Source organism: Epinephelus fuscoguttatus, linkage group LG18, assembly GCF_011397635.1.
Source record: "Epinephelus fuscoguttatus linkage group LG18, E.fuscoguttatus.final_Chr_v1".
NCBI lineage: Eukaryota > Metazoa > Chordata > Actinopteri > Perciformes > Serranidae > Epinephelus > Epinephelus fuscoguttatus.
The window spans coordinates 10,343,821-10,359,391 of record NC_064769.1 but is presented as its reverse complement, the minus strand read 5'-3'; the positions used below and the strand labels follow the sequence as shown (position 1 = coordinate 10,359,391).

The 15,571-nt window shown below is 38.5% G+C and overlaps 1 protein-coding gene across 2 annotated transcripts in view; it reads right to left on the bottom strand.

The window, feature by feature from the left end:
• Nucleotides 1–15,310, bottom strand: part of col5a1 (procollagen, type V, alpha 1) — a 91,054-nt gene extending 75,744 nt beyond the window's left edge. For both annotated transcript variants that reach the window (XM_049559963.1, XM_049559964.1), the window contains exon 1: nucleotides 14,882–15,310. In XM_049559963.1, the coding sequence (XP_049415920.1) occupies nucleotides 14,882–14,981 (100 nt within the window). In that variant the 5' untranslated portion in view covers nucleotides 14,982–15,310. The remainder of the gene's footprint in view (nucleotides 1–14,881) is intronic.
• Nucleotides 15,311–15,571: the final 261 nt, after the last annotated feature.

The window sequence follows — 15,571 nt, the reverse complement described above, 5'->3', positions numbered from 1 at the left end:
CATTGCCTCCATCAACACACTGGGGTATTATTTTGGATGTCTGTAATGCTCGGATGAGCCACCGGGCATCTGCTTTCCACAAGTAAATGCATTTACGACACAATTACGAGACAGGGACACTCACTCACACAGGGCACAGGTAGAATGACTTCATCTTGACTTCTTGCGAAGTCCAATGGTGTTGCTCAGATTCTACACAATGCAAAAATGCTCTACGTCGTCATGTTCAGTGTTTCAAAACTATCTTTTTTTCTGAAAGATAAACTCTTGGATGGCTGGGTTATAGAGTATCCAAGTCTACTCCCACAGTTAGGTCTTTCCAGGCCACATGCAAAGTGGGAACTTGTAAGTGTAATGTACAAATTAGCAAGCAAAGTGCTGCATCTTTGATATAGTGTGCTAAAAGAGGAGTGGTTCACTTTGTCTTCAGCCTTTTATGGGTTTGTTTGTCAGACATGGGCTGGATGAGGTTGCAGCACAGTAAAGGATAATGAATTCATAAAAGCATACTTTAGAGGGGAATTATTTTAAAATGTGTGGTGAAGCTTACAACCGTCACAGAGAGAAGTGGGTATGATGTGGTTTTGCAAATATCTTACCCTCCCTATCTCACTACACTTTCTTCCTACCTTTTTTCTCTCCCTCTCTGAACAGTAGCTTGAGTGCCAGATTCATAATCCTGCACTCGGCTCAGTGCCAAGACTGTGGTGGATCCCATTCCCCTAACCTATCCATCTACCCTTCATTTCCACAAACGCGCACATACATGTACACACACACATTCTGTAACAATGCTTTGTGACTCCAGACAGCACCATTTCATTTGACAGGAGGAGGGGTGCCGGACCAGTGAATTAGGACTTTTTCATGGGGGGCGAGATTAACATTCTTCTCTCGTTCCCTGCCCCCTATCCTCCTCTAGCCCTTCCTGAAGTGAGGCCTGACTCTCCAGGCACATGCTTGACCTGGCGCTGAGGACAAGGAGTAATTAGCAGCCATAAAGAGGACCCTGCCTCTCTTGGAAACCAGCACAGCCAAAAACAAGAATACCCAATGAGAGACTTCCCCCTCCTAGAGCGCATCACAGACAGGGAGGGTGAACGAGTTTTTTTCACCTGATTCTGTTATAAAACTTTAACTGAAGCCAAATGTTGTGTAGTTGGAGCTTCACTGTAAATGCAGCAGGTTACAATTAGGGCCCTGACTTTAATTACTTACTTTTAAAGGAAGTAAGGCTTTCATCAGATTAAAGCTTGAATTCAAAGTCTAGCATATACCTGAGATTGTAAGCCACCTGGATACTGACACAAAGCCTAATCAATACTAACACTCATTAAATACATGGCATTTTCAGTGTGAAATAGTCTGCCTCTCATCCTTTTCCTTTAAAGGTTAATGTCTTATCTTATAAAAGTGCATTAACTTTTAATAAGTTTTGTGGAAGTACAGCCCTTTTCGGCTCTGCTATAAAACACAGCATGAGACCTTTTAAACACAACTCCTGTGAAATACTAAGGCATTAAGCTATCAGGTCCAAGAATATGATAACAAAAGAAGACGCACTTCCATCAGCATTGACCTTCAGCTGTTGCTTCTGGGTTTCATGTGACCAGACCTGGAAATCATACTGCAGGCATTAGGCTTGCTAGATTGAACGCATTACATACACTGCATGGACATCCTGTGAGAGAACACACACACATTACTGCAGACATGCAACACATGAGTAAACTAATGCCTTTGCTAAAACTGAATGGGATGTGAGTTAGCAAGATGGCGAGCAATCACACACACCTCTGCAACACAGCTTAATTAAATCTACCAAAATACTATCAGAGAGATTTCTTGGCAATTGCTGCATGAGCTTTGCTGTGAGGCTCCAACAAAGATTTAAGCTGCACCATGTGTAACAAACTGTACTCAAACAGTTCTGAAGACAAAAGGACAGCCACAACTGTGCACAAATGTGATGTGCTAGTGGCTGTTAGTTTGTTATATTTCAGTTAACAGCTAAAATAAAATCCTACCAAGGTCCAGGTGATATGAACAAAAATCAACTGTAACAGTGGTTGAAAAACTTAAATTTATGTTACTATTGATAAGCTGACAATAAATAAGAGTTCAAAATACGGATAAAGTACTAATATTGATATGTATGGGGTGCCGTTTGAAAAGTGTCTCACGCTGAAAATAACATCAACATTTTGCCACATTTAGCTTCAAACAATGTTTAAAAAAGTATTGTTAATTTTTTAACGTCACCTTTTACCACATTTACAGCAATATTTGTTAACTTAGAAATATATTAAATAGTTAAATCTAAATATTAAATGTGGCACCTAAATGTTAAATGTTAAATCTAAATATTAAATCTAAATCTAAATATTAAATCTAAATCTAAATGTTAAATCTAAATGCTAAATATAAATATAAATATAAATGTTAAATCTAAATGCTAAATATAAATATAAATATAAATGTTAAATCTAAATATTAAATATAAATATAAATCTAAATGTTAAATCTAAATGCTAAATCTAAATCTAAATGTTAAATGTTAAATCTAAATGTTAAATCTAAATGTTCTGGGTGAAACTAAATATTTAGCTAATATGCAAATTTACACTGCCGGTCACCGGAAGTACCAAAATAAAAGCTCGAGATGGTCAGACTGTGTTTATAGAATCAAATAACGAATTAAAACCAACTTATCGGGGGAAATGGACACTTGAACATACATTAGCGTGATAATAACTACCTAAAATAACAAGAAACGTGTTTGGAGAAATTTTATTTGATGTTTACTTTGAGTTGTTAGTGTCCCTTCGGAGGGAATCACCTTGTTGTTTACAAATACTTCCGGGTAGAAAACCAGCGGAGTTTAGCTACACATATATATGCATATCTCACATTTTTCACGTCACTGTATCACCGTTTAGACTAATCTGGTGTTTGTGAAGTCTATAAACACTATGACTGAACAAACATTACTATCACGGTCTGAAATTAATAACATGGTTATCGTAGATTAGCGGGGCTAACTGTTAGCTGTTAGCAATCATGTTGTAACTAAGACATCCGCTGGAAGAAAATATTTTTTTCACGGGCCGTTTAAGAGTTAATGAGTCATTACAGACACTGCTAACGGGACTAAGAGCTAACGGTTGTTAGCTTAGCTTAGGTTGTTAATCCCTCCGAAGGGACACTAACAACTCAAAGTACACGTCAAATAAAATTTCTCCAAACACGTTTCTTGTTATTTTAGGTCATTATTATCACGCTAATGTATGTTCAAGTGTTCATTTCCCCTGATAAGTTGGTTTTAATTCGTTATTTGATTCTATAAACAGTCTGACCATCTCGAGCTTTTATTTTGGTATTTCCGGTGACCGGCAGTGTGAATTTGCATATTAGCTAAATATTTAGTTTCACCCAGAACATTTAGATTTAACATTTAATATTTAGATTTAGATTTAGCATTTAGATTTAGATTTATATTTAATATTTAGATTTAACATTTATATTTATATTTATATTTAGCATTTAGATTTAACATTTATATTTATATTTAGCATTTAGATTTAACATTTAGATTTAGATTTAGATTTAATATTTAGATTTAACATTTATATTTAGATTTAGATTTAATATTTATATTTATATTTATATTTAGCATTTAGATTTAGATTTAATATTTAGATTTAATATTTAGATTTAACATTTAACATTTAGGTGCCACATTTAATATTTAGATTTAACTATTTAATATATTTCTAAGTTAACAAATATTGCTGTAAATGTGGTAAAAGGTGACGTTAAAAAATTCACAATACTTTTTTAAACATTGTTTGAAGCTAAATGTGGCAAAATGTTGATGTTTTTTTTAACGTGAGACACTTTACAAACGGCACCCCATAGATATGCTCCCTTAGAATAACATGTAATCGAGAGTAACTATTAAGTTCACTGACTTTACAACTCGTGTCTACTTTCACTTGTCTAACGACCGAATCACCATGACGTCATGCTTACAAACAATCATGTTCGGGTGGAAAACTGGCAATTGATCTGAATTGCGGAGATATACGTTGAAATTATAAATTGAAACGGTGGTCCGACCTATCTGATGTTTCTGATGTGCATATATTGCATATGTATTGCGCTGCTTTGAAAGTGTCTGATAAACCAATGCTGTGTTCAATAGGGATGGTATTTACCATATTCAGGAGAAGAGACCATATGAATGCTTCGCTGTTGTGGAATTTACAACCTCTGTGTACACAACTTTCCATGTCGTAAACAGTCAAATGGAAACAGTTCCATTTGAACTTAGCTCAAATCAACAGGCAACACATTTTAGCCAACTAAAAGGACCCACTTATAAAAACAGCCACTGATATTATAAAAACAATATCAGTTTTTAGCGTACACTATATGTGGAATATTTTATCCACTCTACCTTACACAGTTATCGAGGCAGTGGTAGACCAGCAACTCCGGTGTTTTGCAAAGTAAAATAACTTTTTTGTCATCTGAGTCCATCAGAAATGGTTGTCTGATTGGTAAGGTAATGTGATGAAAATATTTGAAATATAGTGTGCACTTAAACGGATATTGATTTTTTTAGGAGGGTCCTTTGTAAGTAGCTAAAACTTAACAATTGTGGCAGTGTTTGCTCAGCACCATTACAGTGAATACACATGACATGGGGGTTTTCTACCCAAAAGTTAATGTCAACATTGTCATTTGGTCTATTACCACTTGTGGCCACAGTAGGTGCTGTTCAGCAACAGTTACAGCTGCTCACTTAAATGCTAAATTATTAGCATTAACAATCATCATGTTGTCAGCAGCTTTGTTTTGATTAAAGATGAAACATGAATGCTAGCCAGGTGAACGTGTGTGACTGGGACAGGGTCTCAAAGCCAACTGAGGACAGTGTTTACTCTGGCATGAGCAAAATTAAGTCTGTAAAAAAATGACCTAACATGCCAGTATCAGTCACATTTCATTTTATCAGCCAGCTGTAATCCAGACATTTCAGGACACTGACCCAGTGACCTGGGCTGTGAGCTGCTTGTGAAAGCAGCAGCAGGGAAGAAGAGGCAAGGGAGGAAATGAAAAGAGCGAGATCTTTTTGTTTATACACCCCGTGCCTTCATTTCCCTGTTCATGATCGACTCATTCTGACTCATTCGTAATGAGATAGTCAAAGATTAACCCCAGCCTCTAATTGCAAAATTACAGGAAACACCAAGCAAGATGAATTTGGAAACATACAAAATGATAAGCAGTCTGGCAGAAACACATGCATAGACAGACTCAGACAAATCCACCCAGAATGTGCAGATATAGCCTTGCATATTCACCTCTACATCCACAGACAACTCACACACACACAAAAACACAAGCACACAGACCTGAAAGATGATCCAGAGAACAGAGAGTTTCCTGACCAGAGATTCTCTTGTGTACTCTGAGGCTCAGTGCTATAGCCAGACTCTTATTGCTTTAACAGGGGGAATACCAGATGGTTTACTTCACTGTCTCCACGCTGCAGCTCACAGCAGTGTGGATAAATCACTGTCTGCCGTCCACCACAGACTAAGATGGAAAAACTGAGTCAAGATTCCACAGTGCACCTCTGAATGCTCATTTTACAGTGAAAAACTGCGGGACTGGTACATTTAAGGCACATGTGTGATGGCCTTTATCTCTGTCTTATCTCTCCTTCTTCTACTTCCACCCTTGGTAGTTTCCTCTCCTTCTGCACCAGCTTCATTCAGTTTTATTTTCTAACCTCCATTAGCAACGTTATTTCCCTCTACCTCTTTTATCTTCTCCTCATTCTGTCTCTCCCACAGCAGATATGGTTTTGATGGCTGAATGCTGAGAAATTTATGATAAAAGAGGGCCCTGCAGCACCGACATTACAGAGCCATTTCCTCTCACCCAGCCTCACAGATAACCATTATTCCAGCACCAAACACACTGACACAAAACAATGAAACTGAATCTACTAAATGTGAAACTCTGCACAATTGTGAGGCTTTTCCCCCTTTGTTGAGGACTATCCAGCACTGACATGCAAGATGGGCCTATCAAACCTAAGTGGCAGAGTCTCTAAAACTTAACTGAGTAGCTGTGTCTCTTAGCTAATGATGGGAATCAATCAAAATATGCAATGGTTTCTCACAACAGTTAGTTTCATAAATGCTTTTACCCATTCCACATAATCAATATATGGACACCAATATACAGCTACAAGGCTAGATGAAAATGCAACATTAAAAATGGTTTACAGGGATACTTTATGTGCAACTAAAAGCATCAAAATTCACAATTAAAATCCTGTAATGCATATAGACTAATAATGTTTCACTGGAATAGTGCATCACTGATTATTGACAACTTGAGACAAAAGGAAGTAAATGTCTGTAATACAGCAAAAGCAGCCATTTGCTGATGCACAAGTAATAATGTCAACAATGTCTGGAAAAGGAAATCACAGACACAGGATGGGCAGAGTTAAAAATAAAAGTAATGGCACAGCTTCAGTAAGTTGTGGAAAGAGTGGCAGAGCACGAAAGGGAAAAATGAAGGTAATATTTAGGCTATCAATCACTGTTCTTGTGATAGTGATAACACTGTAATTGCAGCCTGGGGTGAGGAAAGCTTGCCATATCATGTACGGTAGTGCCAAATAATCTGGTGGCGTTGCAGTGGCAGCCAAGTCAACAGTCAATTCATCTCCTACTGACACTTTAACCAGAGTCAGACTGGAGCAACATCAACCCTGTGGGTGAACAAATGTTACTATGAGAATAAATTGCCTGACTGTCAGTAGGCTACTTAACTTGTGTCATCAACTTATGACTCATCAACATTGGCTTCCTTCTTTGTATCCCTGGTCACCAGCCACAACAAAAGTTGGGTTTCCATCCAAATATAGCAGAGATTTTCAGCAAATTATCAGAAAAACAGCAAAAAAATGCACATTTATGTGTTTTTCCATCCACTACTGTTATGCAAATACAATTGGTGTATCGAGGTAAACAGTGGGCAGCGCTAATTCTTCAGTCAGGTGCTCCTGCAGAAGGAGGTGCAACAAGATGACATAATTAGAAGAGCGCCAGCCAAACCTAAAACAAAGGAAAGCAACAAAGAGCACTCTGGACAATGGAAACAGAAAGTTTGAACAACTAAAATGACAGTTATGTGCTCTTGGAGAAGTTCTGATGCCAGCCCACCTGCATATAAGTGTGCTAAAAGCCATCCAGAGATATTGAACGGAGATAGCAGTGGCCTAAGCAATGACATCATCATTTATTTTTTTCCATCTGTTTCGATCGTGCTCAATCGCATTTACCTTTTATTGATACACCAACTTAAAACATTTTTGCGTTACTTCAAGATTTTTTTTTAGAATTTTTGGCATTTCCGCAAATTAAAAATGAGAGAGAAACACATCTACTGTCGCAACGGCTGATATTGTGTTCACTTTATGAGTCTGTGTGTCATTATGGCAAACTGTGGTCCTGGCAACAGCCTTGTAGTGGACATTACAACAAAAGCAGCAGTTTTAAGTACTTTGCCAGGTGTTTCCATGTCTGTCTGTCTGTCTGTCTGTCTGTGGGCAGATTTTGTCAACTCAATGGCATCACAGCCATGCAATGTTTACAGGTGTGTAGCTGACATCAAAATGAAGGCTGAGTTTTCAGATAGGTGTAGTCCAAGCAAGGGGGGCAGAAGTAGGGAGTTAGGAAGTAAGAAAGGGGCCAAGCTCCCCCACTTTACACTCGTGGCCCACATTTGTTTTAAGTCGAATATTGCTGTATCACAGCTAAAATGATCCCATCGCAAGATGGTCTCCAGTTTAGTTAAATGCTTTTGTAAAATTAAAAAGAAAAACATTTTTCAAGATGGAAGGTTGTGTAACCAACCCTGTCTTTAAGAAATAACATTTATACACTACCACTACTAATAGAAACTTTGGTTTACCAATTGGAATTGAAATTACTGCCTGGATCATGTTCTGTGGTGGGTTTTTTTGTTTGCTTGTTTTGTTTTTCTTGCGAACAAAGTGTCCAACTCTGACACATCCAGAGCGCCACGTATGCACATAAGCATTTTGGCTAAGGATCAGGAAAGACCATGGTTAGGGTTACATGTTAATACAGACATTGTTGACCTTTTCAATATGCAACCAAGACCACAGTCTTTCCTGAAAGTTAACCAACTGCTTGCAGCGAGTGTGCAAACATAACCATGGTTTAGTTTTGTCATTGTGTGATATTTTACTGCAAGAGGGAGTATTGTAAAAAAATATGGTGTCAGCGTACAACATACTGAAACATTCAGTGTCATTTTCATACAGATTAATTAATAAAGTGTCCTCATTATGTAATCCAGACAGCATTACATTTGTGACTAAATTAATATACTGTGGAATTTAGTAGTATGTAAATGTATTTCTAGGCGACAGTGTTGCTCAAACAATTATCTCAGCTTTTTTCATTTGTCTAACACATTTCGTTCAGCCTGCTTCAGCACAAACTAGCATCTGCGGTCACACTCTAGCTTGGTCCCTTGTAACAACAAAACCCAATTAATTAAGTCCCAAGCTTAATTACAAAATACTGCTGAATAAGCAGAAACTTGAAGTCTTGATTTAATGTCGCCTTTCCATTCCAACTCCTACTTATTTCATCACCTAATAAAGTAAAAATTGAATACACGTGACGACTGTGAAGTCTCTGGAGTGACCAGAAACCATTGTATTTCCCCTACTAGGAAAGAAATGCTTACGCTCAGTATTCCTACTGTCCAGGCTGTGGCTAAGCTCGGTTAGGGGAAGGGGGAATGGGGTTGGAAAGGATGACTCATACATTGCTTTCCATGCTCAATGATTATAATACCCCATTACAGAGAAAAGCACTGTTTCCCTGCTGAAGTGAATACTCGGTTTGTGAGCCTGGACCAGACTTCACTTTTCACTCTGCCATGCACTACATGCTGCAAAAAAGCATATTCTTAAAAAATCAAATACAGGAGTGGGAGTTGCATCATGAGGGTAGCATATCCAACTTTTACATCACTGATGTGATCGTGTTGACATTTCAAACACCACTGCCTCCATTTTGTTCCCTTTTTGTCTGCCAGGGAGTAAAGAACAAATGATCCATCTTTGCCTGAGTGTTTTTAGCAGATACTAGCTTTGGGCAAACAACACCTAAAGAGAAAACCATCTGTATCTGGCTTCAAATCAAGCACGCTGTGTCATGAGTACAGAGGACCATTGAGCAGTTCAAAACAATTATTTGACCCTTAATTAGTCTGGAAAGGAATAGACGATATACTGTCCAGGATATGGCAAATAATGCACTATTTGTGCTACACAAAGGGTCTCCTTAACTCTGACATGGGGTCAAAAACTTGCCCTGCATATTTTGTTTTATCTCCCATGTTGTTATCAGGCATTAGAGCTGATTTACAGAGTCCTTTCCACAAAGCCTGCATTTACAGGCTGAAGTGGCACACGCAGTTGCAGGGTCACTGCTTTTCTCCACAGTCCAGCTAACTCAGATTCCTTCCTCAGTGCCATGGCAATAGACACACACAAGAAGCCACTTCTTCTCACCGCTGTTATCTGATTGAGTTGGACATGACCTCAGGATTGCCACTTTAAGGTGAGTAAGGAACAACCTCCTGAAACCCCCCACAGAAAATTTACAGTTACATCATGTCTGCCTGACAGATAATTACTGATGGAAGCGAGTGATGTCAGTGACTCATGCCATGTTGCTAGGTGATAACACAAAGCCACACCTGTGTCTGTCTCTCCCCTTGAACAAGTTGGTTTGATTTTGACAGATCTCAACAAAACCATCTGCTCTAAATATAAAATAAGTGCACAACTGCATCTTTTTCCAATGGGTACGACACTGACAAAAATCAAAATGTCTTCAGTTTTCATTCAGGACAACCACCTGTTAGCATCCTGTAGAATTTATAAATAAAGCACATTGGAAGTTGTGCAATTTGTTCAATTTTGCATAGATTCATTCAGCTCTATGCGCTTTTCTAATCAGCCTCATGAGGAACTTAATACACTGTGACAAAAAGGCAAACTTACTTATCCATATAAATTCCTTTAGAAGGACCAGTCCAGATATAAAGAGACTGTAAATGAAAAACAGCTGCGTACCAGCTGTATTCGACCTTTAACCCTGTCATAAAGTTGGCTGGCTTAAACAAAAAGAACCTTTTAATGACCCTGGATGTGTATGTGCGAACCTGGCTGAAACACAAGGCACACTGCTATTATTTTTACAGACTCAGCTCTAAGGCTGCAGATGTTATTCGATTAGGAATTTTCTCTAAAACCAGCACAGAACGGTGTATTTTCTTTTGAAAAATGCAACAGTATATTTTTTTCATGGTCCCCTGTTCCACCAAAATGGGAAGAAAACATCTGGAAGACATTTTTTCTGGGGTTTTGGAGGGCTTAGCAGACAGCACAATGGAACTTATCGGATCCAGATGTGGAGGCGCTCAGTCAAACAGCAAGGCCTTCTTCTGTTTATCCCTTTAAAATGTACATAAGGAACAAATACCAGCTCCTCACACATGTAGCATAATATTTGAATCATGGCTATATTTGCTAATTCGTTAGCATATCTGCTGGTCTATTAAATACTGTCATCTATTAGCACCAGCTTTGGCCAGAATCCATCCTTGTTTTCATTTGCACACGGTATTCGAAGAATGTTATTTCAGTATTTTTGATGACTAAAGTATGCTGCACAAGTAGGGTTTGGTCCTGTGTGAGTGTTTGCTACAGACAAAAAAACTTTTGGTTAATTAATGATAACAAACCACAGTGAAAAGAGTCAAAACAGACTTTCTAAGACTTGTGAAAAGAGTCCATTGATTGAGGAAACTAAGAAGAAAAAGCAACTCAGCAGAAACACATAGGAAACCATTTGGAGAAGAGGGTAGATTTGGTCTACAGCAGGTATGCTAATCATAGAACTATGAAATAACTGAGGCTCCACACTAGGAAGCCTGCTGTCTACTAGAGTTAAATAGATGCAATTAAGTCAGACTGAAAACATCAACTAGCTAGAAACTAGACAGACAAACCACCTTTATGAACTCAATCAGTTAAACTGAATCTTCTAATGATTCTAATCTTAAAATGCATTAAACACTAGCCTTATATATATCAATACATGCTTCTTATCTTACTCTTTGACCTCCAAGAGTCAGAGGAGAATTTACAGAATCAAGGACCAGCGGAGCTTCAACAGCCAGAATTCCTTTCTTCAGGCAATGAAACTGTAAACCTGACCACAGTCCTGAAGTCCTGACCTTCACCTCTAAACTCTGACCCCTCTTCTCATTCTTAACCTCTATGTCTTATAGGCCTTCTGTTATTACACCTTTTGACAGAGGTTTAAAGTAAGGTTTCCTCATTAATGCCAGGGCAGGATGGCCTCCCTGAAGAACTGGACTATGACTTCACTCAGATAGAGCGTGACTTACATTCACTGTGCTGATCCTCTATGAACTCAGGTTGCTGTTGAAATTAACAATTTGGTAGTGCTCGAAGAATACACTTTTAGAATACGCTGCAACACTTAAGACATATCTTCAAATGTTTTCGTTTTACTGTTAGATTTGTGAGTAGGCCTATGTAAATCCTGTGATATTATTTAACAGTTTAGCATGCTAACAAGGTAAGCTATGTTTGACGGCTGACTCATCTTTTTCAGTGTGCCAGTAAAGTTAAAACCTTAAAGCGACACTAATATTTTCTTACATTAAAGAATGATGAAATGACTGTATGTTATGTGAAAGGGACTACTTATTGGACAAACCCACCAAAAAATTATCACCTGACACTGCAGTTTTCCTCAGCTCTATGAAGCATTTAGCATCTATGTGCTAACCATTTTTAGCATCTTACTGCTAACCATTTTAGCATCTTTCTGCTTACCATTTTGGTTTTACAGCCCACAACTCTACGTATTTGTTCACTATCTGTCATCAACCTTGTTTCAAGGAGCAACAGGCAGCTATTTTAAGTGAAAATGTTCAAGTAAACCAACTATACCCTGCCTACCCAGCACCAAACAGCCCACAATGTTAGCAGCTAGTTAGCTAGTTAGCAAAGGGGAGCAATTAGCAAGCTAAAGACCCAGATATGTTCCTTAGTTAGTCACTAGTTAATGAAGACAAAAACATAGCTAAAAGGAAAGTGAAATTAAACTTACTTTCTCTAGGTGGACAGAAACACGACTCCAAATGAATGCTAATGTTGCTTTGTGTCTGCAACTGTTAGCAACTGTTTGCTAGCGTATAAAACCTTATTGTCAGTGTTGTGTTTTCAGCTGGATCTGCTGCCTCCAGGTGGTGACAAAAATCACCACCAAAATGAATGTAGCTTTATCAACTAAAACTCCAAACATTTACATATTAATGACTAATTAATGACTGTGTGTAGCTTACATCATGTTATTTTGCTAAATGACCAACATAATTTATATTAAAAATGGTTGTAAATTATTCCATAAGAGATTTTTTGCTAGCAGATCTGGGTATTTGGAATAAAATCCATTGTGGAAATAGTTACTGGACCTCATTAATTTACTAAAGTATCATTAGTCTACATGAAACAGTTGTCAAATATTAATATAACGCAAAGATGTAACATTCACTCTCTGAACTGTCTACAGTCAGTTGTATGTTAAAGTTGCCCAATCATTTTTGTTTTAGTTTCAGTGAAATGTAAAAATCACACAATTTATTAAAATAATAAATTATTGATATGATATTCAATACCAGATTATTCATGACTGCTAAATGATTTTATTTATTTATTTATTTTACCCAATTACCCGTCCAGGCATGTATACTGTGTTTCAAGATGACAAGTCCCTGATAAGCAGTGCTGGTGTGTCAGGACAAGCCTCTGTAAGCTTTCAAATGAATGTATCCAGGTCTTCCCTGAGGCTATGGGGTCATGTGGTTTGGGTCAAGATGATTTTTTTACTGCTGACAAACTAGCTAATTGTCTGCAATTACCGTTTTAATATGTTGACAGATGTTTAATATGTTAAAAATGTAATATTTTACCAGAATTCTACATTAGTGTGAACACTGACGCAAAAACTGCAATCTAGTACTACGACAAACACTTGAAATAAGTTAAATGAGCAAAAAATGGATAAAAGTGAAAATCTTAAACTTGAGGAACAAGATAATTAGTTTACATAAAACTTGCATGTAGCTGCTGGCATGTTGCTAGTCATCAAGTATTTCCTATCCAGCATGTGTCAAGTGTCAAGTTTCAGGAATTGTACCAGACCCTTTGAAGATGACTTACAAGACTTTGGTTGCTCTCTATTGGTATCAAGAGGTGATTAAATCCAGCTTGCAGCATCAAAATGGATTCAGTTCCAATTTCTCTATAACGTCCCACCAAAACTCAAGCCTAACTCCTCCTCTGTCATCAAAAATGACCCAGATCTGGATCCAGCTCTTACACCGTGACAAAAGTTGTGTTCGGTTAACAACCAGTGTTTACAGGCAACATGAAAATAAACACGCTGCAGTGATTTCTTCATATGTTTAACAGTATAGCCCATATGAGCTTGTAAAACCACCTCAGCTGCATCTGTTTTTTAATCATTTCAAATGTTCGGTGGTTTAAAACAGACCATCTGCACAGCATCTCATTCATGCCATCAGTACAGTCTTGGAATCTTCCTAACTGTCCATGAAGCAGACAGAAGAAACCACCTGTTCGCCTCAAACTCCTGTGTCAGAGCCTCACGGCAGACAGCAGACCACCAACCATGCCAGGCAGCCTTAAGGTGCTAATAATACATGTAGGCCAGACCCTAGCCTCACAGCCACAGCACTGCATGACCTCTGGACACACAACAGTGCTACACCAGAGAATCTGAGATGAGATGATAAAAATCTTTTCTTCCTTCAAGCCCCTATATGGACTGGGTTTGACTGATATTTAAACGGCATTCCAAACTTTTACAGACATATTTCAGACTCTGAGTTATAAAACAGTTACTAATAAGCATGTGGAGAATTTGTAAAATGCCATTAATAAAATATATGAGGTTTAAGCCTTAGCCAAGGGCCCTGTGCTTAAGAAAACTGTGTGTTCTGATGTTGGAATCTTAAAAGCGGCTCCACCCTACCACTTTAGATGAGCTACAGCCCCTCCCTCTTATGAAAATTATGCTCATCCCTCTCATCAGTTAAAAAAAAGAAAAAGGAAAAAGCGATGGAAAAAAAGTTTTTTGAGCTGTGCTACATAAAATCATTACAATAAGTCTGCAAAATGGAAGACAGAAATTTGATATATCTTCCTAAAGTGACATCTGGAATGAATTGATTTTGTTTGTAATTCAGGGACATACTGTACTGTATATCTTCCCACTATCTAATGCATATAAAGTATGCCACAAGAAGACATTTTTCAGGCCTGCATCTATAGCTATTTATCAGCTATTGGATGTTTTTGTAGTGGCAAAACCTTTTGCACAACCTCCCTGCAGACCAGCTCCTCAGACACAGTAAGTGTCCAGCTCCATATGAGCTTTTCTCAAAAAAAAAAACAAAAAAAAAAACGCTCTCTCAAGAACTTGCAGCCTTTTGATACTTTGACAAGTCCCATAGTTTCGGAAACACCAAGCTGAATACATTAAGGCACCAATACAGGCACAAAGATGAGTTTAGGAGGAGGGGCGGACGTCACAGGGATCCACTATGACCAAAGAGAAAAAGTTTTCCAGCGCAGCGCAGCTCCAAACTGTATCCACGACAAAAAAAAAACCTCACAGCTGCATCTTACCTGAACTTGCTTGCGATGTGACAAAAAGCAGAATCACCGCTAAAGTGATTTGGGCGTCCCTTATCCTCCGTTTAACTTTCCATCTTATATGGGTATCCATGACCGCCAGAGACGTCCACGGCAAGTGGATTCACTTTGTCAACTTGGAGCAACTAATTAGACTTGCAACAACTTCTGGTCAGGACTATACTAAAAGCCAAAAGTCCCAGAGAAAGAGAAAAAAGGGGGAGGGGGGGTGTATCGTTATTTCTCAAGCAGCCATAAGGGTTTGTTAGTGTGCGTTCCTCCAGCTAGTAGACGGATGGGCACCCGTCTCTCCCGCACTGCTCCTCTCCTCTCTGCTTTTCTGAACTGTCCTGCACCGCTGCGCCTCCGTTCAGAAGTGCTCCCCACTCTTTCAGTCGTCACGTAGAGCCCCTTCAAGTCCAACGGGGCAACACAAAAAAAGTCTTCCCCCCAGGCTGTCAATCACTCTGCGGACAGGAGACTCAGGCAAATCAGAGGAGTCCGTATGAAAGAGCCAGCCCTGTTATTGGCCGTGGGTGGGAGGAAAAGTTGAGGGAAAGTTTCACGCCTACAATTCTTGCGCTCTGAATTCTTTTACATGGAGTCCGCTATTTCCAGAGGAGAGACTCAGAGCGGGAAAAGCAAACTGCTCCTGACACAAATCATGAAGAAAGGCATGCAGTT